A 24,892-nucleotide genomic window follows, 5' to 3' on the forward strand; every position below is an offset into this window, starting at 1 on the left:
CTACTCCAAATTACCACTCCTATATAGTCCTGTCTGTGGCCCATTTAACGGACTGGATGTCGAGAGAGAGATCTTCAGTTTATCTCGCATGCAGCCTATCTAGACCATGGCGAACAGACTATGTGTCGCCTCGAGCCCTGCACGTGATGATATAGATATATGGTGACTGCTCATGTGATTAATCATAAATCAGCACTCGAGCGGTTCATAAAGGCCCAAACTCGACTGTGCATATGCACATGCAACAAGGATGTGCAAGCGGTCGCCGGTGGCCCAGTGGCAGGCGGGACGCCACCTGGTGTATGATACATCGTCACCGAGCCCCCCGCTTCACCGTACAACTATACTCAGCACTGTCGTCGACACCCTTATCAAGCAATCAAACATCCTCTTATCTCCGACTCTAAACGCTCGTTCGCATTCCGCTTCTACCACAGCCTATTATCGCTGCCAGGCTTCCTGATCCATCGCGACAATGGGCAACTCAGCGTCCGCTGTGGCGGACACCGCGCAGCGCGTTCGTACTGCCGTGGCTATACTAGGTCTGTCGCCGGTAGCTTCCCGAATCCCGATTTCTCTGTGCTTCGGCGGCGGGGAAGTTGAGTTCATGAGTCCCCAACCAAGCCCGCGACTCCGCGAGATCGTATGGTTCCCTGTACTGATTGACGTCCCTACCTAGCAAAACTGCCTCTGCCGGCGGCGACTCGCATTCCAATAATCGCGGGGATATGTGCAGGCGCGGTTCTGGTGACCGTCGTCGAAGTCTTTCGGAAACCACCCAAGCCGGAAAATCCTACTGTGGAGGCCATCCAGGCCTACCTCGCGGGTGAGGAAATGCGACTTCTCGTATCGGAGGATGAACTATGGCCTGAAAAAGAGAGTGGACACAAAGGTAATGGTGGGCGCTCTGGGAAAGGTCAAAGGATGAAGGGCAAAAACAAACGCACGATACAAGAGGAATGTGATGAGATCCTGGAACACATCCGGGTGCAGGAGGAAGCGGCTGAGTCGCAACGCAAAGCGGACGAAGTGAGACAGGAACTCGAAGAGACCAGGCACAACCTCAAGAACGGAATTCAACCGGTGGTCTGGCCGACGAAGCAGGAATTCGAAGCTGCTAAGGTCAGAGTCGAGTACCAAAGAGACCTCTTACACTTCGCCATCAGCGGCCCATCCGGCTCGGGGAAGAGCTCTCTCATCAACGCATTTCGAGGGCTGAAGACCAAAAGTCAGGAAGCTGCGCCAGTGGGAGCTGTTGAAACGACAACCACCATCACTCGATACCCGGATGCGCGCCAGGAGACGGAGTATCGGCGGTTCGTGTGGTACGATGTTCCGGGTGCCGGCACCATCAATATACCAAGTTGGCAGTATTTCAACCAACAAGGACTGTTCATATTCGACTTCATAATCCTGGTGTACGATGCTGTAAGTCATCTGCTCCAGTATATGGGCTTTCCTAACTCCTGCTAGCGTTTCACCGAGATCGATGCCGATATTCTCGAGAATTGCCACAGGTTCGACATTCCCGTGTTCATTGTCCGCTCCAAGGCCGATCAGCATATCGCCAACATGATGATCGAAGACGACGACCTTACCTACACGGAGGCACGCGATAGATACATCGCGGATACCCGACAGAACCTCGAATCCAACCTCAAGAAGCGCAACCTCTACGACGAAAACACTCGCTGCTACATAGTCTCAAGCACATGTTTGTATGATCAGACAAAGAGCACGGAGACAACAAACAACGTCCCGCCGGCCCGAAAGAGAAGCAAGGAAGTGTACATAGATGAGGAGCAATTGCTCGCCGATCTCCTCAAGACGGGGATTCAACGGCGATATAGCGAGTCCGCGCACATCACTATTAGATCATCCGCCACTACAATGGAAGAAATCGCTTCCTCCGTGCCGGAGGTTATGCACGGCGGGTCTTCACCTTCTACTGCAACGTGATGCGATGGTTATGGTTTTATCGAGCTGCCGTATCTGGGATATTCATGACTTCTCAACTACTTATGATGTCTTTTTCTTTTCCTCTTATTTTCATGGTGTTCCTGGGTAGGATAGCAGGCCGGTTTATGCCCGACATGGCACCCTCAACACTTCCGGCCAGCCGCAGTGGGCAGGAGAAGAGTGCGACGGTTCGCCATTGTCTAGATAGGCTGCATGCAAAATAAATTGAAGATCTCTCTCTATCTCTCTCTCTCTCTTGCCCGTAGTACTTCCGGTGGTGTGACTGTACTCTCTCTTCAAGATTACCATCGCTTTGTGGATGACATTCTACCATATGACGGTCAATTGTTGCTTGAGTTTGTATGTAGTCCTCGCAGCAGGAGATTCGTATATTTGGAAGCCAGGCCAGCCGGTGGGGTTGCACCCGAGGTCTGTGAACTCGAGGGAGAATGAATTTTCGTTGCTCTTAAGGTGCCGAGTGACCGAGTCTGACCAAAGATCGGGCCGAAACCATGAATTCATGGCCCCTATCCCACTGAACTGTCACCGGCAGAGCCAACGTGGTGGTTCAGTGAAGTTTACCGGTGCATCTACACCCTTATTTATACTACTATGGTGTGTTCCTACTCCACAGACAGTGACAGACGTCGCCACGCGAGCAATACCTTCAAGCGACGAAATCGCAGCATTATACGGCCTAGCCACCTGATATCACATGCCTAGGTAGCCAGTAGCCAGTGCCCAATGATCAATCGAATGTCAGCACTGCAGGGATTCATAGTGATCTTGCTAACCTGATGATTGATCAGAAATCAAACAACTGGATCCCAATACCCAAGCGAGCAATAGTGATTCGCGCTGACACCCACTCAATTGCCATCACTCATTTACCCCCAGACTGAAACTTCACGAATCAAAGCGAGCCCTTGGAAGCTCCAAGCTCACAAACTGAGTCTGCAACAACTGTTCGCACAATAGGTACTCGCATCAGGTCCCCAGAAGCCAAATTGCTATTTCATCGTTTCACGACGGCTCACTCGCGTCTCGCCACATCACCGCATCAACACATGCAGCGAAGACACTGTTGGATGGCATGGCTGGCGCTGCAGCTAGAATGAGCGTGACAGCTGCGTGTGTTTATCTACTTGTGCTTTCTGCGGTGCTTCTCTACCTCTATGTAATTTCGTTGGTGCACTCGAAGAGGAGCTGGGCGGAGAGTAAAGAAGCCACACCTTGAACCGGTAGGAAATGGCATTTGTACACTACCCTGCCATGATCTACCAAGGTCGAATGACCTATATGGTGATTAAACCAAGAGAAATAGATGGCGTGTTTGAAACGGAAAGGAAGTATGCACCACTTTACCGCATGCAGCGGCAATCCAATAGGTAGCCAAGCGCTCGGACACGAACCTTGACATGAAGCTGGTGCAGTGGTGGACTCGTAACTGATATCGTCCCACTTCCCCGCCCCGCCGCCGCAGTAATTCTCCCAAACGCCGCCCTCGGGCCTTGGTGACTTGTCCAATCTCACATTTGCCTACGATATAATACCCGGGACCGGCTTAATTATCTGCAGGACTGCTATTAACTTCCTCTGACCGACCGCACAGACAGGCGATTTCCGCTGCGGCCAATCATCGCGCCGTGCTGTGGTCTTGCGGATAAACATCAGTTGCCACTTGCGGACTTTCTCTGGGCCCAGCGGTCTTCAGCCGGTGCCATGTCACGTGACCGTAGGTTTTCGGTGGATTGGCCGTGCGATCCCATCCGAGTATTCTACATACCGGTGAGTATGATACGAATTTCTCCCCCGCTGAGACTGAAGCGCAAGTTCTCGACTCTGGGGGTTGGATTACCCCAGCGGCCCAGCCCGTCGATAAGTTTCAGCCTCCGATTCCAGCCTTCCGGCTGCCAGCGAGAATTTTCTTCGCAATTATTGCACCTCGCATATGCACACGCATGCACGTGCGATGTCGACGATTGGGCGCGCGGCAACCAGCGGAAATGCTGGGTCGCACGGACGGGCCACTAACAACACACATTCAGGCCCTTCGACAGGGGCTTCGATGCTTCTTACTGGCACTCGCTTGTCCACAAATAAGCTGCGCTCCTGCTGTATAGGGCATTTATACGCAGCCACAACAATCAACAGCTTGCATGATCTGATGGTTCTGTAGGGCCTGCAGCAGCGGGAAGAGCCGCTCCCTTGTGACGGGATGGATCGATGGAAGGATGGCGGGTGTATTTATTGGGGAGTGGTGGTGCGCGCTGGCCACCTCCCTTTTTTCTTACGCTTTCGAAGCCTTCTGGAATCGTTCACTCTTCCATCGTCAGTCTTGATCTTGCCGGCCTTCTACGCCTGCGTCCATTCTTTTGCCCGAATCAGTATCAGTATCAGTAATCCGACGGAACACCGGAAACTATATTCTCACCAACCTGTCCCTCGGATCACCGGAAAAACCATATTCTCACCAAAATCCCTCGAAACGAACAGTATTATACATACTAAAAGCCTACAATGCGCTCGTTCGCCCTATTCTCTCTGCTGTGCGCCGTAGCAGCCGCCACCGTCGTTGAAGGACCACCGGACGCCGCGATAATATCGGTTGCGGAGGCAGTAGTTGTTCCTCCCCCGAACAATGCGATCGTCGATATCGCTGCGGCCTACGCCACCACGACTCTCGCGGGCTACGCATCAGCAGTAGAAACACCACTGTCGACGCCAATCCCGACGTCGAGCACATACACGGGCTCGGATCTGCCCAAACCCGAGACATCGGTCCCGGTCACGGTCTACAAGACTGTATCGGTTTCCGTGAGCTACACCACCACACTCACTGCCTCCGCGAACCCCTCCTCGCAAGCAACATATCCCGCGAGCGATATTCCCTCGTTGACGTGGTACAGCGCCGGCCCCTCGGCGTACCTCAACTCGACCACGCACTCCAACAGCACACTCTCTCACTCGCAGAGCGCCACCAAAACGTCGTTCAAGCCCGCGTCGCAGTCCAAGTCCAAGTCGGCAAAGCCCACCACCTTCTCGACACGCACCTACACCAGCGCGCACTACAACTCAACAGTGTCCTTCAGCACCCCCTCCTTTTCTCCCACGCCTTCCGTGCCGGCCGAGACCCCGTCAGCCTCAGCCTCAGCGACTGTCTACCCCGGCGGCCTCAGCGACCCCACGCTCGACACCCCCTGCTACAATTCCAGCTGCGCCAATCCCAGCAGCGACATGAACTTCCATGTCACCATCACACCGGCCGAGCAGGATAGTGGAGCGGGCACCCTAGGCGCCAGCCTACTGTGTGGCATGGCAGCGGTTCTTCTCGGACTTGCGGTCGGATTGTAGCGATAACTAGAATTGGGGGGTTTGCGGCTTGTTTATTTATCATACTGTAATCAGCGGGTCTAGCTGCCGGTCGGTCGGTTGGGTTGGGTTGGGGGAGTTATCTACATATAATTTTCGTACTTTGTTACATAAGTACCTACATAGAAGTTGCGCTGTCTGTCCGTCTGTCAAGTATCTGTCTGTCCGTCTTTCCGTCTTTCGGTCGTTGTGTTGTTAATAATAATGTGTATGTGTCTACGTACTCGGCCGGTTGGTTTTGCGGGCGTGGGGCTCAGCAACAGTGCAACACTCACTAGCGGCCGTGTGGGGCCGCTCGAAACGGTGTTACGGCGATTCGTCTAACCGGCACGGCACGGATTCCGGCAACTGGCCATTTCACCATTCACGGTAGAAATCTCTCGGTGGTGATACGTACTTGCATTTTACATACTTGCAAATACACCACAGAGAATAAAGTCACCAAAGAAAGATATACAGGCCGTAACGTACGGTATCGTACCGACGAAATATGAGGAAAAGAATGGAAGACATCACAGGTATCGTATAGGTGCTCGGCGGTGTAACGGTTCGAGCTGAGCAACATGCTGACAGACAGACAGACAGACAGTCTATTCCACCTTCGAAACCGCGACGAACAAACGAACAAACGCCCGAGTCCAAGCATCGACATGCGCGCCTACGAGGCTACGACGACGTCTTTCGCACTGCCGCGGTCACAGCCGACCAACCCTCGAATCCACACCACGCATTCAAAGCCAAAATAGCAAGCAATGGCTCCCAAGCTCTTCGTGGAAGCTGCTCGAGAGTCGAGTCCTGCACTGCCGCGGTCAAAGCCGCCAGGTTCATCTCGAAGCCGCGTTGCCGCTTGGTCGTACATAGCAAGGACGAGATTCGAGACCGCCGACTCAGCAGGTGACACCGTGAACTTCGTCCATGCAATCCGAGGGATCCTTTCCCGGCAGCAACACCGCGCCGTCGGGGGTGATCTCGACTCGGTGGGTTTGCCGTGAGCTCGGAATCGTGTCCGATCCGATGTGGCAGCGAGAATAGGTAGGCGTTGTCGACATTCCGTTTCGTGAGGTTGCTTGCGAGGCTTTATGAAAGGTGACGGTTATTTTGATATTCGTGAGCAAAAATAGTATAAGAAAGTCCTCTATGGGGGCTTCGATGTAGTCGTCGTCTTCGCCGGCTGCTAAGTACGTAAAGCTGCGGTTTCTCATCATCATGCTCTGGATGTGCTGTTCGGCATCGGTGCGGACAAGAAACGCATGAACTTTGAGCCTGCTGCAGAGGTAGGCGTTAGAGACTTAGAGTACGCTGCACCAATATCGTAGCGGGTCACTTATAGATTCATATAGTGGAAGGATGGAATCAAAGAAGAAGACGTACTAGAATAGACCTTGCCGGTTGAAATAGGTAGTGCAAACCTGGTATATCGTAGGTGCCTGCATTCGCAATATCGTACCATGCACTCTGTTGCTAGGGCATCCCCTAGCGAGCATCGAGATATCGCGTGATGGCGGGTGACGATTCGGCAATATCTATTTCCGCTGCTTGAGAGCTCGTCTCCTCTCCTCTCCACCTTGCAATACGTTGATCAAAAAGGTCTTCCCCAGTTGGCAGGACCGCTGATAGCGAAGTGTAACCGGTCATCACTATACGGTACGCGAGCCTGGTTTTGGCTCCCTCGTATTCGTTTGCCATCCGCCAAACGACCAGAAGAACTCCTTTTCCTAGGCCGATCCTGGTCTGTTCAAAGCGCTGCTGCTTTCTGGCTCCCTTCTTGACCTCCAGGAGTATCCTGCCCTGGGGCCTGCTCTCCCACTTTGTGCTGCCCGAGTTTCCGTTTGGCTTTGTCCACCAACCGCTCGCTCGCCTCTTCCTCCTGCCGAATAGCGGCCGCCACCGCACTTCGTGCCTGCGCCTGTATCCCCAGAGCCTCCGCAGCCTTCGGGCGTCGCCTAGTCATTGCTGCATTTCCAGCCCGACTTCAGCTCCAGCCTCCAGCTTGATCGTCACTTCTAGCACGCCACTTCCGCGTGCATCTTCGCGCCTCTTCCATCTTACGAGCGGATCCGAATCTTTGTTTCCGTCGCCTCCTTCTTTCCTGACCGCTCGCACACAGATAATTTTCTGTTTCCTCGCGCCCAAGCCTCGTTTCATCCTCCCTCAAATCTCGATTGTTTTCAAGTGCGATGTGTCGTATGACTTTCCTCCTGACCAAGCTGCTACACACAGAGGCCGAGGACGTCCACACTGAGAGCCGGGCAACGAGACGTATAGAGCGAAAAGGGGTGCAATTTGCACTAGGTATGTCGTCCGAGCTGGTGTCATTCTCGATCACTCGCTCAATAGTGTTATTCATGTAATCGGGGTTGTCATCTGTCACTCGGCGGATAGCGTTTGAGGACTCCGAAGATTTCATCCAATAGAAACCATCCATCCAATGGACACCTTTCTTTGGAAAGCCCAGGCGGCGGACATGCAACGATCCGGTTCTGCAGCGAGCGCAGCACCGAGACCGCAGTCGGGACAGTTGTATGTACAGTGCACTGATTGTCATGATCTGGGTACGGCCGGTAGGTTGCATGCTATAAATGACGAACCGAAAAACCATCCGACGGATAGCTGCGTCGTGAGGGACGATAGAGCGGGGGTCTTGATCACGGCATGCAGGCTGCATTCCTCCATCCCAGCTTGGCGACCGGCGACCAGCGGCTCTGCGCAGATCGTGTTCGCGGGTCGCGACGATTTCGCAAGCGCATACGTGAAGCGGGGTTCGGTACGTATTATTGGTTCGAGTGCGGGCCTCGTGGTTAGGCTTACATGCTACAGGCTACAGCTGTTAGCTGACAGTCTGGGACTCGAGAGGAGAAGACAGTACGGCTGATGAAGTACGGTACCTTTTCATTGTGTGATACGATACTCTGGTGGCCCCACGCCAGGAAGTCCTGCTGCCTGATCTACAGGTGGGTATGGCTGCCTAGGCCGTATAGCTTGCTGCAGAGTTGTCGCCAGTAAGAAGAAACGTAGTTATCTGTATGCGCCTGGGGATCCGGGATGGCCTTGGGTTTGGCCAGAGAGCGAAGACTGGCCCGGTTCGCTAGATATCGAGACGACTGTCGCTCTAGCCATCGGGATTACCTCTTCTACCGAAACCCGCATAGGTATGTTCAAGCCTGACGAGCGACCAACATCACAGTAAGCGGTGATAATTAAATAAACTATGGAATGTAAAATCAGTAGACATTGACTTAACCCGCATCCCGTACCGACCAACCACCATAGACCATCAAAATATTAAAAATGATAACAGATCAAACTGATTCCCCAAATCCAAAGCCCCCAAAAATAGCAAGTCAAGAGAGCTATTTTACCGTAGAAGAACCCGAAGACGTTCCGAGCCCGAGCTTCGACACGGACGAGGCAAGCTCGCCAACTGCGGCGGTAGCTGCGGTGAGCGTCTGTCTGACAGCGACGTGCGAGCGCGAGTCCCTCGTCTTATTTGCGGAATGGTACCGGCGCTTGACGGCGGCGTCGAGCAGATCCACAAGCAGTTGTTCCTCGTCGATGTAGGCGTCCTGATTCTTCTTTCGTGCTGGCGGTTTGCCGGAGTCGTCAGCAGTTTCGGCAGCCTTGACCAAATCGTACAAACTGCTATTCGAGACAATATAGCAGCGCGTATTGACGTCGTGGAGGTTGCGTTTCTTCAGGTTCGATGCGAGATTCTGGCGGGTTTCCTCGATGTATTTCTCGCGTGCTTCCAGGAATGTCAGGTCGTCGTCTTCGTATAGCATGTTTAGGATGTGCTGATTGGCCTTGGAGCGGACGATGAAGGCGGGAATCCGGAATCTGCGACAGTTTTCGAGGATGTCGGCGTCGATCTCGGTGAAACGCTGTAGGCAAGGGTTAGGACTCCGGACGACAGATAATGGAATAAGTAACTTACAGCATCGTATACCAGAATTATGAAGTCAAAGACAAATAGTCCTTGCTGGTTGAAGTACTGCCAACTGGGCATATCGATGGTGCCGGCCCCCGGAACATCGTACCATACGAACCGCTGGTATGGCATCTCCTGGCGAGCATCCGGGTATCGCGTGATGGTGGTTGTCGTTTCGACGATTCCTACTGGTGCTGCGTCATGGCTCTTGGTCTTCAGACCTCGAAAGGCGTTGATCAGAGAACTCTTCCCCGAGCCGGAGGGCCCGCTGACGGCAAAGTGCAACATATCTTTTCGGTAACCGAATTTGACCTTGGCTTCGTTCAATTGCTGCCTCGTCGGCCAGACCACCGGCTGAATTCCTTTCTTGAGGTTTTCTGTGGCCGCCTCAAGTTGCTCCTGCAGTACAGCTCTCTGCTCATCCTCCTGATGTCTCCTGGTCTCCTCCTTAAGCCTGAACTGCTCCTGTCTCCGAACGGCCTCGTTCTCTTTGCGTCGTGCCTCGGCCGCAACTGCCATCGCCTCCTTTCCCCGCTGGACAGAGGCCTCTTCCGCCGCTCGTGCGCGCTCATTTGCTTCCCGCGTCTCCACTACCATCGCCGCCACTGCATTCTCCATCCTCGCGACCTCCTCTTCCTTCATCTTAGCCGCCCCCTCTTGCGCCCTGATCTCGTCCTGCTGTTGCCTGATGCTTGCTGCAATCTCCTCCATCTCGCGAGTAACCCGATCCCGTTCCTCGCGCATCATTCGCTCATGGTCGTCTCTCACTCTCTGATCTTCCTCGTCGCGCAAACGACGCTCTTCATCCTCGCGCCAGCGGCGCTCACGGTCTTCGTCGTCTTCCCTCCGCCGTCTCTCCTCGTGCTCCCTCATCCGACGGTCTTCCTCCTCATCACGCCGCAGCCGGTAGGCTTCTTCTACACGCTGCCGCCGCTCCTCGTCCTGGTGGTGGTGGTATGCTTCGATCGCGTTCACGGTCGGGTTCTGCGCGTCCGGTGTCCCAGTGAAGATCCCGGCGAATGCTCGGACGACCGCCGAAGCGACCGCGGATACTACACCGCCCATCGATGATTGAACTGATAACGGCAGATAGGTTAGCGATACCGTGCCTGGGTGCACACCGCGGTGTGGTGCGGTGCCGGCTGTGTGGGCTGAAAGCGGGGGTCTTACGGTGGAGAGTCTTGGTGACGAAGTGATTGATTGCTATGATCTGAGTGTTTATTTGTTTGTTTGCCTGGCGGATGGATTGCGTCGATGAGGGGATGTGCGGGATGAGTGGACGGCCAAGTACTAAGTACATAATCTGCTACTCATCCACTGGTCCCACCGCAAGAACAACAAAGTGGGGTCATAACATCTGCTTTCGGCGACCGGCGACAGTATGTAGACCATGTTTGCATTCCTCCTGCAGGTAAATCTGCACGGGGATACCTAAAGGGTCTTTCTTATTGGCGCGAGTGATGAGTTGTGCATACAGATGGGCTAGGCACCTTTGTTTCAGGCTTCGTGTTTGCGGGTGATGGAAGTTAGAAGGGCTGGGGCGGCTGCTGGAATATTGAGACGGGAGTGAGGCTTAAGGCAATGCGCAGCCAATGAATTGGCTACCGAACTCCACTGTCGTAGTCCCCGTGATGGCCGTCCGCAGCGAATTAAATTCTAGCCTTCTAGATGGCTTTGGTGACTTGGAAAAGGGCCGTCGGTCTGTGGACTCTGGACAGGGAGAATTGTGCTCCGATTCAAATTTTAGTCATCACAGTAAGTTACTAAGAGCTGTCTAGATACGGAGCGGGACTTTATCTAAATCTACACTTTTCTCGGCAGCGATCCGCGTGAGGTTTGTCGACCGGAAATGATCTAGCCTCTAGACCAGCCGCCGCAATTTTTTGGCCGAAACTCGAAAGGATCCCACCGCAGGCCTGCAGAACTTCATGTATCACCATCATCATCATCACTATCATCATCACTATCATCATCGGACGTACCATTCCAGCGGAGACGTACAGGGCAGTGCGTAATACTTTGAATGAAGCTGCAGCAGACTTCCGCACCGCACTTCTCCACTCGCTTGCAAGTTGCTTCCCCTCTCCAAATGTGATAGTATTATGCACACTTGCCCATTGCGCCTCAGCGTTCACTTCACCACACTGGGCCGCACAGGGAACATGCGGAATGGGCCGGCGTGAACAGTTGCATTCATAGACGACGATAATTTTGTTTTCGAGAGACTACCTAGAAGATGAGAAGGCTTGAATGAACACCGGTAATTGAAAGAACCACCTCACGTACGTAAGTAGGTAGTGATCAGCATCTCTCCCCCGAAGATATCACATTAAAATAACAGAAGAAAGCAAGTCTTCCGGACTCCACAACTGGATACAGTCATACCTGCTTAGCGATTTAGTATCTTGGAATTTGGAACGTCCCCAAGAACGACCGAGCCAAAACCTCGAACCAACTAGTCCCTCCCACGGCGGTAGCAGTGGCGGTTTCCCCTTTTGCCTCGACATGGGCAGTAGTCTAGGTGGCGGAAGTGTAACGCCGTTTGACAGCCGTGTCGAGGATATCGACGAGTAACTGCTCCTCATCGATGTACTCATCCGTCCTCGTCTTTCTTGCCGATGCCCCTGCGTCGCCGGTAGCCCTTGCACTTCTGATCAGGTCGTAAAGAGTGTTGCTTGAGACGATGTAGCAGCGGGTGTTGGCGTCACTGAGTTGGCGTTTCTCGAGGTTGGATGCGAGGTTCTGTCTGGTCTCCTTGATGAACATCTCGCGTGCTTCGGCGAGCTCAAGGTCATCGTCTTCGTCCATCATGTTGCGGATGTGCTGGTTGGCCTTGGAGCGGACAATGAATGCCGGAATGTTGAACCTGCGGCAGTTTTCGAGGATGTCGGCGTCGATTTGAGTGAACCGCTGTACGGGCGAGGGGTTAGAAAAGAAAGAAAAAAAGTGGTTGGATGTGACGAAACAGTGACTTACAGCATCGTACACCAGGATAATGAAGTCAAAGATGAAGAGTCCTTGCGTGTTGAAGTACTGCCAACTTGGTATATTGATGGTGCCGGCACCCGGCACATCGTACCATACGAACCGCTGGTATGGCATCTCTTGGCGATTGTCGGGGTATCTTGTGATGATGGAGGTGGTTTCGACGATTCCCACTGGCGCTGCATGGGGGCTCTTCTTGGTCAGGCCTCGGAATGCGTTGATCAGAGAACTCTTCCCCGAGCCGGACGGGCCGCTGACGGCAAAGTGTAGACGGTCGTCCCGGTATCCAAGCCTGATCTTGGCGTCCTCCAACTCCTTCTTCGTCGGCCAAACCTCCGGCTGAATCCCATTTTTGAGGTTTTCTTTGGTCTCTTCAAACCTCCTCTTCAATTCTTTCGCTTCGCGCTTCGCCTTGGCCGCGGCAACCTTTGAATTTTCCTGCTGCTTGAAAGCAGCCTCTTCCGCAGCGTGCGCCCGCTCCTGAGCTTCCTGTGCCTGCCTTTCCTTCCCCTGAACCTCCTCTTCCGCAGCCTGTGCCCGCTCTTTGGCCGCCAGCATCTCCTTCTCGTTCCGCCTAACGTTCTCTTCCATCCTCGCCAACTCTGCCGTGTGTGCTCTCTCCCGGGCCTCCCGGGCCTCCCGGACCTCCGTTTCTATTCTTCGACTCTCCTCTTCCGCCGCCTGCACTCGCTCCCGAGCAGCACGCGTGTCCCTCTCGCTCTGTCGAGCATCCGCTTCCATCTTCGCCAACCGCTCTTCCATCATCCGGACCGCAGCCAGATTCTCTTTGTGCTGCTCCTGCCGACGACGAGCATTCGACTCGCAACTCTCGCGATCTTCTTCTTGGATTCTCGCTTGAATCTGCCCCATCGTTTGGTTCTGTGAGTCCGGTGGCTTCATGAAGAGGCTCGCGACGGCCTGGACGATAGGTGGAATGGCAATCCTTGCGATGGCAGTTACGAAGGCCCACATCGGAACTAGAGAGCGGGTGGTTGGTCAGCGACACAGAATAAGTCGGCAGTGAGCCCGCGAGGCCTTACCGTCGTTCTTAGAGAAGTGAATTTGTTGATGGTTTGGTTGTTCGATGGCTGGGTTGCGTCAAAGAAGGAGGTGTGGGATGGGACCATGCGGCGTATCGGCTCCTTTATGGTTCACTCCCCGCCGTGCGAGATCGAAAGCTGAGCGACTCTGTAATCGAAGAATGTAAAGTACCAGTCATTGAATCCGCGGACAGCTTTCCGCCCCTCCCGTTTTAGCGGCCGTAGGCAGCTGGCTGTGGAACATGTCCTAACTCCTGACCACTACTAACCTCGTATTGTCGATGGCGGGCCTATTGAGATCAGCCAACTGTGCAAACATGCATGTGTCGGCCACGTCTTCCTGCATACCCGACGTAAATGGTTCGACGTTTCTCATTTGCTCCAGTGCTTGCAGGGCGAGGATTTCCGAGATCCGGCTTCGAGCCTCATCTCTGCAAGTGGGGAGAGGACGGCGGTGCGATTGATGAATCGGATGGTATGTGTAGGAGGTATGATAGGAGAGGTCTGGAGTAGCGGTAGGGTAGCTGTGCAAGTCTTGTTTATTGGCTTAGACGACACCGGCAGTGTCGAGTCGAGGCGTGCAGTGGCCCGTCCGCCGCTCTTTTTGCTCGAGTTCCACAAGGAGTACTACACACAAGCCCAACTTGCCCCCCGCACTCGGCAGCCAAATCATCCATTCCCCCAATTCTTCTCTTACATGTGGAGTTCCAGAGAATCAGATCTCAAGGAGGTGTGATGTACCAACTACCAATCCGTTTATCGGGCGTTCGTGGTTGGAATTATTTCACAACTTGACCAAGCCTGGTGTTTTGGTCGATCAGCCTTAGAAAGTACGATTAGTGGCGCCGAGAGCGACTATACCCAGCATCGCAAGGGGATGGGTGATGTCCGACGGAATGACAGCCTGAAGATCTGGGGTGAAGAAAGGTTAGCGAGAGACGCTCCTCTTTGATGGATGCCGTAAGTTGCACTCGACATCCCTAACCTCATTTCTGCTTCCGCCTTGGCCACCCCACAAACACCATTCTTCGCCTCATCCGAGCCTCTCGCACGTGCCCACATTCTCGACTCTCGAGTTCTCTCCATAAGTAGGAAGAAGTGCTGAAATAGCATCGAGAGAGTGATGAATGTGTTTTTTTTGCTCGATTGTGGCCCCGCCGGAGCCTGGCTGCGAGCCTACGATAACTATTCGGTACTACGTAGCTGTCGCGGCATCGCGACGAGCTCGAAAGGGAAGGATACGAAGGTATTGGGGATGCAGCTATTGATGATAAAACTGCAAGAGAGAAAGAATACTCCCTCAGCCCTATGCCTCTTCCGCCTCCTCCTTGCCTTCCATATCCTCCTGCTCCTCTCCGTCTCCCTCGTAGTTCTCATCTCCCTTCTCTTCAATCTCCTCCTTGCCTTCCATCAACTCCTTTTCCTCTCCACCTCTCTCGTAGTTCTCGTAGCCTTCATCTTCTCGTCGGCGGCATCTTCAATCGTGAAACTGGCGGCGAGTTCGGCTGGGAAGGCTGAAATGTCGAGGTACTCGGTAAGGGCCTCGAGGGTCTTGTTCTTGGAGGCGGGGGTGATAGTCTTGAAAGAAGGAGTGTTAGTAGTGGCAGCCATAATTTCCGTCTCTGAGTGATTTATGGTGGTGGTTTTGCGAGCGGTTCGTTGGCCAAAAATCCTCCCGGCCGGAGGATGGATCTAGAAAAAAGCACACACCGACGAAAAGAGAAAATGTGAGGGTTGATCGTCTAATTGGATGACAATGATGACAATGATGATGATGATGAAAAGAAAAAAGAAGAAGCAGAAGCAGACGCAGAAGCAGACGGCGTAGTGAGCATACGGCACAACTGGCCGACCCCCCAACGCTGGACCCCCAAATGCTGGACCCCCCAAGGCTGGTGCTGCCTACCCACCCCATTCGCCTCCTCCCGCAGCCACGTCCTCGTCATGCTGCCTCCTTTCGCCGACAGCTCTCCCATCGCCCTGCAACACTGAGCACGAATGGCTTTTAGTTGCAACTTGTAGAGGGGAGCGGTGGGGGGTTATCGTCCGATCGATAGTGTGAGAGGAAGAAGGGAGAGAGAGACTCCAAAAGAAGCGGGGAGGACCAAGCTTCTGCAGAGAAACGAGAGAAATTACGAGGTGGTTGGAACTCAATCGCCGTTGAGAGTCGTTATCGAGGCTTGTCGCTGCCACCGAGGCATACGGTGTCACTCGCCCCTCGCCTAATGACGTGTGAAGCGCCGCCCGAGAACCACGGAGCCAGCTGGTAATTACGACAGCTTTGATTCCGTACACAACCTCCAGTACGGAGATATCAACAGTTTGATTTGTAGGGGAACGCATGTTGCGTATAGTACCGCCGCCTCGAGGCGCAGCCGGCAAGTCCATGATTAGTACCAGTAGAGCTGGCTACGACTCGAGGCGGCCAGTCTCCTCTATATACAAGACTCCATACATATCGTGAAGGACCCCTATCGAAGCAGCAGCCAGGGGCGCTCGGTCACTGAGCGCGTACTGTGGTAACAAGATCATCCTTTGGTACATGATCTCCGGACAACTGCTCCGGACATCCACCATTGATAAAAAACCAACACTACGTGGTGTCAGAAAGAAACTTGTGGCCTTAGAGTTTCAAGTGGTGGCTACCATAGTAGCACTCGTATCCGCCAATCTACCGCAGCCAGTTTCTCCACATCTGAGAATTACGGAGGGGACATCTCGTGATGTCTAGAGAGAAGGACAATGGCGGCCGGGGGTGTTATATGTAGTTATGATACCCGAGCATAGTGTGCTGAGATGGAGAATACAGCTGGCCTCCTGTTTATTTGCAATATTCCCTTCTGCAATGGTACGCCGTTCGCCAATTTAGGTATCCCATGTTCACAAAATCTTGCTCACCATTGGAATACAAGCGTTGGATTGATCATATGCATGAGCATACCCTCCCTCCTCCCCAGAGCGCGGTCCCACTCAAGCCAGTGTGCACAAGACGGCATATCATAGCGGTAAACCAGCCACCTGCGATCCACCCCACCGCAGCCCCAGCTCACTTTTGCATGGTGGCTACTGACGTCGTGGTAGCATTCGTCGACCCTTGGCGGCGGACGTTGGGAGGATTCGTTGTTAAGACGTTGGGACCGGCTGTCGATCCTGGGGCTGCAGGGGGGACCTGCTTTGTTTTTCTGGTTGATTCTGTTTTGTTTTGATCGCTTTTGTTGTTCTCGGCGGTGGTGCGACGATGCGGTGTTGGTGAAAGTTGATATCACGCTCGACATGGTCTAGTCCGGTCGGCGAAAATTGGCCGACTCGTTCTATTTAATCCGCGGGGGGCCGCACTTTTCTGGAAGTCTGTATCGTTCATCATCTCATTTCCTTTGCTTGTTACTTTTCTCAGTCTAGGACCGCTTGCTTTCATCAAGTGTGCCTTTCCCATCATTGGGTCTTACTACAACGCAATCAACTTCTCATTTCTTCCCCAACAAACATCAATCGATGATTCCTATACCACTACACCATGTATGACTCATGTTTCCCCCAACAACGATCGCTCGAGTTCCTAAACAGTCTGATGGGACTCCGCTGTTGTGTAAGTACCACAATCAAATTGAGAAGTCCTCACCATCAACTAACATTCCTCTAGTAGGCTCAATCGAGATTGAACCTCCTCAACCAAAGAACCACAGGCTACTGGGACTCAGCTGTCGTGAAGGTACGGTTTACCACAATCGAATCGAGATGTCTTCACCATCAACTAACATACCTACTAGAAGGCTCAATCGAAACCGAACCACCTCAACTGAAGACCGTAAGATCTCTGTCCCATATACCGGCCGAGGCTCAGGGTCGCCAAGCTGACGATATCCTCCGCAGATTAGCAAGAAAGCACCTTCTCATCCACCATCACCACCTGCTCATCCACCCTCCACCTTCACACCCACCATCCTGAATATCTGTTGTACCAATGGCCCGAAGAGGAAGCTATCGTTCAACCAGATCGTCGTTCGCGGCCGACACGCTTCGGCACGACAGATGCCCGGTCATTGAGGCTCTCGACAGCGCTCTTGAGCACTTCCCAGATATGCCCCTCTAACCAATCGACTGCACCGTTTGGCGTGATCCGGCGGGCGATAGGCCTGTTTCTGCCAGGATAGACGTTGGCTGGCGTAGCAATTCCAAGGTGTGCTTCCTAGAGATAGTTGCCAGGGCCGCGACGACGGTGCTGGGGGAGTACAGCCCGGGCTTATTCAAGGTCGGCGTCGCCATTAATGATTACAAGGGCGGGGAGGAGCCTGCCCAGACGGTGGAGCCGGAGGATCAGAAGGACCAGGTGCAAGAAGCTCTGGCGACACATACTTTGCGACATTCGGAAGCAGACGTGGGACCTTGGCCTCGGCCGGGGATACCACTTGTCGGTTCAGCTGAACCGAATCGACGAGGATTCGGCCCGACACGCTTCGGCACGACAGATGCTCTATTATGCACGTTCGCCCCATGCCAGGCCCGCCCCGCTTCCCGTCACCGCTACTCACCAGCCGGACTTCATCCCACCACCTACCTCTACCCCCGCTATTTCCCACCCCTCTTCCCGTCCCCGCTACTCACCAGCCGGATTCAATCCTGCCGCCTACATACCGATCCCGCTATTTCCTGCAAGCACCTGAGCGGGTACAGTCCGGCTCGAGCAGAGGCTACCCGCACCTAGCGAGAAGGAGGCCATTGGGAAGAGGCGCACCAACTTGATCAACATACTGTTGAAGTTGGTTGTTTATTCTTTCCATGGCCGGGAAAAGGACTTTCAGCCGAGCGGGATTATGATTCCCGTCAAGGCGCTGTCGGAGACGGTTGATCCCGCGGAGGACTTGCAGGAGATTGCAAGGGAGTTGTCTGCAAAGTGGGAGGACTTGTAGGAGAAGGCAAGGGAGTTGTGTGCAAAGTGGGAGGAGGGGGATTTTGCGCAGAGGCTGCTCACTACCAGCCCCGCGCCAACCCCGAACCCAGAGGATGAGGAGGAAGCAGTTGATGAGGAAGCGGTGGTTGAGCAGTTCACTGAGCCCCCTGCCCACGGGGATGAGGAAGAAGCGGTTGATGAGGAGTTCATGGGGTACGCTACGCACGAGGATGAGAAGGAGGAGAACGATGTGGAGACGGTTGATCTCGGGGAGGGGTTTGCAGGAGATGGCAAGGGAGTTGTCTACAAAGTGGGAGGAGGGGGATTTGGCGCGGAGGCTGCTCAGTTCCAGCCCCGCGCCAACTCCGGAGCCAGAGGATGAGGAGAAAGCTGGGGAATGCACCGAGCCTCCAGCTCACGGGGATGGGGAAGAAGCGGTTGATGAGGAGTTGATGGAGTACGCTAGTCACGAGGATGAGAAGGAGGAGAACAACCCACCATCGTGGATGATCAGAGAGTGATGGAGGTTTACGAGAAGGTGGTGGCGGATGATAAGACATAAATGGAGGTTTACGGAGAGAAGTATTGAGTTATGCTAGTGTTTCTATTTGAACGATCCCGAAAGGGTCACACTGAAGATCCGAAAAAAGTCCCTCTGTCAATTGTGATTAGTGAAAAGTCTGATACTACTTAATCCTATCCCGCAGTCCTACCCCCACAATTCAGACAAGTTGTACCGCTCATAGTGATCGTAGGGCTCATTACATCCTGTAGTAATCAGAACTAATGTGCTAAGCAAAGGTAGCGAGTCTAGCAACACATCGGCAGCTGTGACACTTGTAATACTCCATGTTCTCGTAGATGGAGCAGCGGACGTAGGCGCTCTTGCTACTGTATCCTTTTGTTCCAAAGTTACTGTTGTATGGAAACTCAAGATTTTTCGGAACACTATAAAAACCTACTCATCATCACGATAAAGATGAACTTGGAGTGGTGCAATGTACTACGGCAACATGTGTTTAATCGGGTTGCCTCGGTTACCTTTTTTCTGTGGTGGCATTCGAAAATACAACCCAGATACACAGCTTGGCACAGGATATCACTCATAGAAGGTTGATGCGAGGTCTGATTTTATTTGTGCTCTTCAGACGCCAATCAGGTTATTCGCCTTCTAAGGATACAGGATTGCCTCCATCTTTTGCCGTCGGCATTGACGCTACTACAATTCGTTTGCACGAAACACATCATCCCGCCGGCCGCCCCCCTCTGCACACACCTTCTCGACGGCCTCCCAGGTGACATCGAAATTGAAGAACGTTCCGGGGAAAATTTCGGGCTGGTACGTGAAATGCCACCATTCCGTCTCGGTCGCTACGAACCCCACACTCTCCAACGTCCGCCTCAGCAAATCCCTATTGACCCTCTGCAACCCCACGATCCGCTCGTCGTCCGGCCAGCTCAGCCTATCAAAGCAGTCGAATCCCGTCCCCATATCCACCGAGTTATCGGGAAACCTCTGCTCCTTCGGCGCAGTGCAGTGCAGCAGCTTCTCTCCGGGGATGAACTCGCGCGTCGGAACGACAGGTAGAGCGACAATGGTGATGTCCACCGTGCTGCCGCGGCTGTGTCCCGACGTTGGCGTCATATACGTGTCTGCAAAGAGCTGGGCCTTGTCGACTCGCGGATAGAACTCGTCGCGCATCAGCGTGTCGGAGAGGTTCGCGGCCCATGAAACGAATGCGTCCACTGCACGCTGGGGCCGGTAGCAGTCGTAGACTTTCAGAGAGTAGCCCTGCGGAACGAGCAGGCGTTGCGCGGCGGAGAGTGCATGTGCGGCCGGGAGCGTGAGGAGGCAGACCGGGTCTACGACGCCGGGAATCGGATGGCCGATGAAATTGTGCGGTGTGGTGTAGCGGATTTCGCGGAGGATCGTGCGGTCGATGCAGGAGAGTTCGACGAAAGCGGAGGGAAGCTTAGAAGAGAAGGCAGAAGTGATGAGGATAACGAGAACGGTGATGAGAAGCCGAGGAAGCATCGTCATGTTGGTTGTGAGTACGAGAGTTAAAGGCACCGGTAGGCTGGGTTGAATGGAGGGACGACTCGGAGGTGTTGGAAAAGCTCGGCAGAGCTCAATTTCTCGGCATTCTATAGGTCTCCGTGGTAACACGACATCAGCTCATGGTTGTCTCGTTGCTGACGCAGCAACCGCGGATTAGGACGGGCTGGTCGTGTTGGCCGTGTTTCCTTGGAATCGTCTATCCGATCCAATGCTGGCGGCGTCACCCAGCACTCACTCATCGTCTGAAAGTTATGATGAAATCAAGTGCATTTTACGGTCTTGCTAGTACAGTCCCTCCGGCAGTGAGATCATCATCTCAGCTGTAGCCTTGGTAGTATTTTCTTCTCACGACGTGGACGAGGAATCGATGGTGACAGATACAGGTATCTTGATTCTTGATAGCTGTTGAAAGTAGTCTTGAAACGGAAGGATTGTGAAGAGTTGAAGGAGTTGCGACGATGTTGCTTCTAAACGATTCGGTGGAATTCTAATCGGCCAGCCACATAATTCGACTCCAAAATTTCAGAAAGTTGCAGTCCGTGGCGGCAGCAAGTTCTTGGACGGTCTGACTACACACGTCCATTCAATCCAATGGAGTGGACTATCTGGAGCTCTGGGTGTTTGAGAAACGCGATGGAAAAGTGTAGGTTTTTGAGGCTGGGAGTGGACAAGGCGATTGATGCTCGAGACTCGCGGTAAGCATTCGTGGCGATACATACTGCCGTTGCTTACGAAGCCATGGTATGTCTGTCATTGCATGGGACCTATCTAGATCATGGCCTTATGTACCCGTGCACCCCCGCGTTTCTACGCCACTGTCCAGCCCCACTTTCATCGAGCAGCCCGATGTGGCTTTACCCACCCTCCGCCCTGGTATGTCCCATCGGTAGAAAGAGAGCGCACCAAAGAATTGACACAAGGAAAAGACTCCCACGTCCGCTGCAACAACTCGTCCCCTCCTTCGGCTTGCCGCCCTTTTTCACAACTCGTCCACTCCGTCGACTCGCCCCTACTCAGCCGCGAGTTCCTCATTCGCCTCGCCGCCTGTTGGCTCTTCAGAATGGGACGCTATGAATGGGGTTGCAGTGGGAAGGAATGATGGAGGAAACCCTGGCTTCTCAACCTCAGCAACCCGAGTCCTCCTTGAGGCACCACAGCTCCTCCCTCTCTTCCTGCTATATGAGCTCTCACTCCGACACCTCGCTTGCTACATCTTTCTCAGCAACCTCCAGGATCCATCTACTCACATCAACGGAGGAGAGGAGATCTAGGATGGCCTGGAGGCCGGCTAAACCGCTCGTCTGTGAAGAGGTATCGGATTTTGAAGCGGTCCTTGCCCCTCCTTTTCCACTTCCGGACCTGTGCCCATGGTACCTTTTGCTGACTTTTCCATCCCCGACAAGACTTGAAAAGGTGCTACCGGGTCTGGGTCAGAGAGAAGGTCCCGAGCCTCGAGTATCGCTTCATGTACATACTACATACATTGAGGAGTACTGGACATCTGGCTCAAAAGCATGCCTGTCGGGTGGATCTTAGGTAGTTGGCATCGGCTTATGCCGACGGAGATGTGATCATGAAGGTCTCCCGGGCCACGGTGGCTTTGAATCGACTCGGGGATACCTTGGCTTTCAGTACTATTGATAACTATGGAAGTATCTGGTCTGTACATAACTGTGGTGCGCCGCGACGAGCTCGAAAAGATGCAATTAGAAGTCATTGGGGATGCAGTTATTGGCGATAAATTGAATATTGAAAAAAAAAAATTAAAACATACAGCTCCCTCTACCTCAATCCTCCTCCTCGTCCGTACCGGCGTACCCTAGTCCTAGTCCTCCTGGTCCTCTCCCCCTACCTCCTCGTCCATCTCCATCTCGTCCTCATCCTCGTCCTCCTCGTCCTCCTCCGCGTCCTCCTCCTCGGTTTCCATCACTTCCTTCTCAGCACCTCCCTTCTTGTCCATGTCAACCTTTATTTCCTCGGTAGCGATGGCGGCGGTAGTGATGGGGATAGTATCGCACATGTTTTTGGTCGTCGAGTGGATTCTGGTGGCTGCTTCGATTGTGTTTATTTGCGACTTATTGAGTGTGGGTTATCGTGCGGTTGATGGTGTGGAAGGGCGAAGCAGGAAGAAGGGGGAGACAGAGAAAGGGGGGGAGAGAGAGAGAACTGGAACACAGGAGGTGCGTGGAACTCAATCGCCGTTGAGTTGTTATTGAGGCTTGTCGCTACCGTCCAGGCATGCGATGTCACTCGCGAAACTGGTGATGCTGTGTGAAGCACCGCCCGAGTTGCCTCGAGCCTCAGCCGGCGAGTCCATGATTAGGTAGTAGAGCTAGTTACGATGCAAGTTGATCTAGTCTGTGTATGTTCCGATCTGCACCGTGGAATCCGCCTTCGCCGAAGGAGATGTGATGGTGAAGGACTCCCGGCCCCGTCGGCTTTCATCTGTCAACTTTACTCTACTAGGTATGTAGGACCCTGGCTACGAGCCTCTAATAACTACTGGATACATAACTGGAGTGCTTCACGCCGAGCTCAAAGGGGTCTCGATCCGGTGGTGGTAAGTTAAGGACTCAAAACCCCGACTGAGGGGCGATGTTACCACGGCTTCCATCCACACGAAAGTCACGCGTGACCATTCCGCCAATTACGTGATATAAACATTATCATTACAGCGCCCTCCCCAGTGTATTCACGCTCGGCGCACTGAGCTCAGTATATCCATCGGGCGCCTCATCGGGGCACTCATCGGCGCCCTTCAGCCTCTCCTGACTCGACGCCGACGACCGCGCCCAATCCTGCAGTTCCACCGCCGTATGCACCGGCGGACGCTCCTCATCGACCATGCCGAGGTACTGCGTGACCGTGACATCAGTCTCCATATAATCCCTCTTCCTCCCCGGACCCGCGGGCTTCCCGCGGGTGCCTCGCGAACTCCCGCCGACCGTAACATCCGCCCGCCCCGACTGCCGACCAGACGCACTGCGGTTCTTACTACTCCCCAGCACGCCCCCCGGGCCGAAGATCCGCACTAGGTGCCGCCGGAATAGCGGCAGACAGAACGCGAGCATCGCGGCGGAGATCTCGACGATGCCCCATACCTCGACGGTCTTGCGCCGGGTGTAGTTCTCGGCCGCCGTGCTGTCGTTGTGCAGGATCTTGTTCATCACGATGTGGCGCACGATGGTTGCCGCCAGCGCGACTCCGCCGAGGAGGAAGGCGAATATCAGCGCGATTCGGACGTTCCGTTCGAGCAGTAGCCGCGAGATGACGAGGATCGGTAGGAGGAGGACTGCGTATTGTATTAGAGCTGTTATCCAGTACGGAAGAGGGGAGGGAGGAAGTCGGATGGCTGTGGCTGGTTCGGGACATCATAATTGTCACCGCCGGTGTGTGCCAGTCAATGATGGCACAGCCCAGGGAGGTTTCCGACTTCAATAGTAGCAGGGGCGGGGTAGTTTACTTAGAACATCAGTGCTGATGTTGAGGGCGCTTTGGAGGATTAGAGTGAACCGATTGCTGAGGTAGGCGCATTTGACGTAGACTTCATAATCGGAAGCCCTGATGTTGTGTAAGCAAGCTGAAATGGAGGAGAATGGCAGAAACAAAAGAAAAAAACTCACCAGTTGTTCTGAATGGGCGTACACCACGTCAAGTACATTATTATCACGGCGATGCCACTGGCCGCAACAACGGCGATGCACATGTGGAGGAGAAATCGCAATCGTGTCTGTGTGCGATTGAAGAGTCCCCAGTAGAAGGAAAGGAAGGCGGCCTTCATGCTCCATAACTCGACGATATTTCCGAGACCAATGACGTAGGTGATCTGATGGTTGGTCAGCTCACGCATTCCTCTGCGGATCGATGGACGGCGGCGGACTCACTCGTGTCCAGTAGGGCTTGTACATGTACGCGGCGACCAAGGTGAGATTGCCGCCCAACAGGTCGAGTGCGCGGCGCTCCTCTCGCGCCTGCGTCATCATCAAGCACAGCAGCGAGAAGTTGATGGAGAAGGCCAGCAGGAAGGAGGTATCCGCGATCCAGTCGTGCGCATTGCGTGTGTGATGCCGCAGAAGCATGAAGCGCGTCACGCAGATGCCGACGTCGATGAGCTGCATGGAGATTAGGAAGGCGAGGTTCTGTTCCGGTGTCATCATGTTGGGTGCGGGTTGGCGAATCCGTGGTCGCTCCACTTTGTCGTAGCCTTCAATATCTCGGTCATGATGAGCCGCTGTGACGGGGGGCCTCCGTAGGTTCTTAAGGGCGGAGCCAGAAGCCGTGCACTGCGTCGAGATTGTCGTACCCTATCATGAATACTAGGTATGTTTCGTGGCTATGTGGGCATCCGCTGCGTTCCTATGTCGCCACTGTCACACATCGACGCAGGGGGGAAGGCAGGGACCGGGGGTTTCTCAGCTGCGACAGCACGGGTGCTGGGGGTGGTCGATGGTGAACATGCTGTTACATCCGAACCATGAAGATGTGTGACGGGAAAAAAACGATCGCTTGTACCAGCATGTCACTGTCAGTGTCAGGATCCGAGTCTAGTATTGACCGGGAGTCGGGAGTACGTACCTGGCCTCCCCGTCACTGCAGCGCACACGCCACTTACATGTTCCCCTGAAGACACGCGAGTTCGAGACACATCTAACTCAACGGGGAGT

At 53.9% G+C, this 24,892-nt stretch overlaps 9 protein-coding genes across 9 annotated transcripts; 3 read left to right on the forward strand and 6 right to left on the reverse strand.

The window, feature by feature from the left end:
- Window positions 1-265: 265 nt before the first annotated feature.
- Window positions 266-2,221, forward strand: BZA05DRAFT_391817 (interferon-inducible GTPase-domain-containing protein). Its single transcript, XM_051483019.1, has 3 exons — window positions 266-542; window positions 680-1,428; window positions 1,474-2,221. The coding sequence occupies exons 1-3, from the start codon at window positions 476-478 to the stop codon at window positions 1,957-1,959; spliced, it is 1,302 nt and encodes a 433-aa protein (XP_051341825.1). The 5' UTR covers window positions 266-475; the 3' UTR covers window positions 1,960-2,221.
- Window positions 2,222-4,180: 1,959 nt separating this feature from the next.
- Window positions 4,181-5,613, forward strand: BZA05DRAFT_391818 (uncharacterized protein). The gene has a single exon (XM_051483020.1). The coding sequence runs from the start codon at window positions 4,480-4,482 to the stop codon at window positions 5,311-5,313; it is 834 nt and encodes a 277-aa protein (XP_051341826.1). The 5' UTR covers window positions 4,181-4,479; the 3' UTR covers window positions 5,314-5,613.
- Window positions 5,614-7,160: 1,547 nt separating this feature from the next.
- BZA05DRAFT_241972 (uncharacterized protein) lies at window positions 7,161-8,151 on the reverse strand. The gene has a single exon (XM_051479923.1). The coding sequence runs from the start codon at window positions 7,994-7,996 to the stop codon at window positions 7,304-7,306; it is 693 nt and encodes a 230-aa protein (XP_051341827.1). The 5' UTR covers window positions 7,997-8,151; the 3' UTR covers window positions 7,161-7,303.
- Window positions 8,152-8,681: 530 nt separating this feature from the next.
- BZA05DRAFT_443201 (interferon-inducible GTPase-domain-containing protein) lies at window positions 8,682-10,321 on the reverse strand (the record flags this gene model as incomplete). Its single annotated transcript, XM_051486831.1, has 2 exons — window positions 8,682-9,209; window positions 9,263-10,321. The coding sequence occupies 2 exons, from the start codon at window positions 10,319-10,321 to the stop codon at window positions 8,682-8,684; spliced, it is 1,587 nt and encodes a 528-aa protein (XP_051341828.1).
- A 1,452-nt stretch (window positions 10,322-11,773) lies between these two features.
- Window positions 11,774-13,213, reverse strand: BZA05DRAFT_417083 (interferon-inducible GTPase-domain-containing protein; the record flags this gene model as incomplete). The annotated part of the gene is made up of 2 exons (XM_051485443.1): window positions 11,774-12,166; window positions 12,233-13,213. The coding sequence occupies 2 exons, from the start codon at window positions 13,211-13,213 to the stop codon at window positions 11,774-11,776; spliced, it is 1,374 nt and encodes a 457-aa protein (XP_051341829.1).
- A 3,431-nt stretch (window positions 13,214-16,644) lies between these two features.
- BZA05DRAFT_472385 (uncharacterized protein) lies at window positions 16,645-18,766 on the forward strand. Its single transcript, XM_051488013.1, has 8 exons — window positions 16,645-16,867; window positions 16,922-16,990; window positions 17,049-17,086; window positions 17,152-17,317; window positions 17,433-17,693; window positions 17,953-18,184; window positions 18,257-18,445; window positions 18,522-18,766. The coding sequence occupies exons 1-8, from the start codon at window positions 16,807-16,809 to the stop codon at window positions 18,688-18,690; spliced, it is 1,185 nt and encodes a 394-aa protein (XP_051341830.1). The 5' UTR covers window positions 16,645-16,806; the 3' UTR covers window positions 18,691-18,766.
- A 522-nt stretch (window positions 18,767-19,288) lies between these two features.
- On the reverse strand, window positions 19,289-20,270 carry BZA05DRAFT_391832 (D-Ala-D-Ala dipeptidase). The gene has a single exon (XM_051483021.1). It carries the CDS (start codon window positions 20,208-20,210, stop codon window positions 19,389-19,391), a length of 822 nt encoding a protein of 273 aa, XP_051341831.1. The 5' UTR covers window positions 20,211-20,270; the 3' UTR covers window positions 19,289-19,388.
- A 1,783-nt stretch (window positions 20,271-22,053) lies between these two features.
- BZA05DRAFT_417086 (uncharacterized protein) lies at window positions 22,054-22,545 on the reverse strand (the record flags this gene model as incomplete). Its single annotated transcript, XM_051485444.1, has 2 exons — window positions 22,054-22,277; window positions 22,458-22,545. 2 exons carry the CDS (start codon window positions 22,543-22,545, stop codon window positions 22,054-22,056), a joined length of 312 nt encoding a protein of 103 aa, XP_051341832.1.
- Window positions 22,546-22,868: 323 nt separating this feature from the next.
- BZA05DRAFT_242063 (uncharacterized protein) lies at window positions 22,869-24,606 on the reverse strand. Its single transcript, XM_051479924.1, has 4 exons — window positions 24,113-24,606; window positions 23,852-24,054; window positions 23,692-23,789; window positions 22,869-23,520 (listed from the first exon to the last, which is right to left on the reverse strand). The coding sequence occupies exons 1-4, from the start codon at window positions 24,383-24,385 to the stop codon at window positions 22,898-22,900; spliced, it is 1,197 nt and encodes a 398-aa protein (XP_051341833.1). The 5' UTR covers window positions 24,386-24,606; the 3' UTR covers window positions 22,869-22,897.
- Window positions 24,607-24,892: the final 286 nt, after the last annotated feature.

This window comes from Tricharina praecox (genome assembly GCF_024521635.1).
Source record: "Tricharina praecox strain CBS 144465 chromosome Unknown BZA05scaffold_6, whole genome shotgun sequence".
Taxonomy (NCBI): domain Eukaryota; kingdom Fungi; phylum Ascomycota; class Pezizomycetes; order Pezizales; family Pyronemataceae; genus Tricharina; species Tricharina praecox.

Excerpts from the sequence above, each read along its gene's own strand:
- BZA05DRAFT_391817 (XM_051483019.1), top strand. The coding sequence starts at position 476 with ATGGGCAACTCAGCGTCCGCTGTGGCGGACACCGCGCAGCGCGTTCGT. Across the intron at positions 543-679 it reads TACTGCCGTGGCTATACTAG|CAAAACTGCCTCTGCCGGCG; the intron begins GTCTGTCGCCGG and ends GTCCCTACCTAG. Across the intron at positions 1,429-1,473 it reads TAATCCTGGTGTACGATGCT|CGTTTCACCGAGATCGATGC; the intron begins GTAAGTCATCTG and ends AACTCCTGCTAG.
- BZA05DRAFT_391818 (XM_051483020.1), top strand. The coding sequence starts at position 4,480 with ATGCGCTCGTTCGCCCTATTCTCTCTGCTGTGCGCCGTAGCAGCCGCC.
- BZA05DRAFT_241972 (XM_051479923.1), bottom strand. The coding sequence starts at position 7,996 with ATGCAGCCTGCATGCCGTGATCAAGACCCCCGCTCTATCGTCCCTCAC.
- BZA05DRAFT_472385 (XM_051488013.1), top strand. The coding sequence starts at position 16,807 with ATGTTTCCCCCAACAACGATCGCTCGAGTTCCTAAACAGTCTGATGGG. Across the intron at positions 16,868-16,921 it reads TGATGGGACTCCGCTGTTGT|TAGGCTCAATCGAGATTGAA; the intron begins GTAAGTACCACA and ends ACATTCCTCTAG. Across the intron at positions 17,694-17,952 it reads GCCGGGGATACCACTTGTCG|TCCGGCTCGAGCAGAGGCTA; the intron begins GTTCAGCTGAAC and ends GAGCGGGTACAG.
- BZA05DRAFT_391832 (XM_051483021.1), bottom strand. The coding sequence starts at position 20,210 with ATGACGATGCTTCCTCGGCTTCTCATCACCGTTCTCGTTATCCTCATC.
- BZA05DRAFT_242063 (XM_051479924.1), bottom strand. The coding sequence starts at position 24,385 with ATGATGACACCGGAACAGAACCTCGCCTTCCTAATCTCCATGCAGCTC. Across the intron at positions 24,055-24,112 it reads ACAAGCCCTACTGGACACGA|ATCACCTACGTCATTGGTCT; the intron begins GTGAGTCCGCCG and ends ACCAACCATCAG. Across the intron at positions 23,521-23,691 it reads CATCAGCACTGATGTTCTAA|TCCTCCTCCTACCGATCCTC; the intron begins GTAAACTACCCC and ends TACAATACGCAG.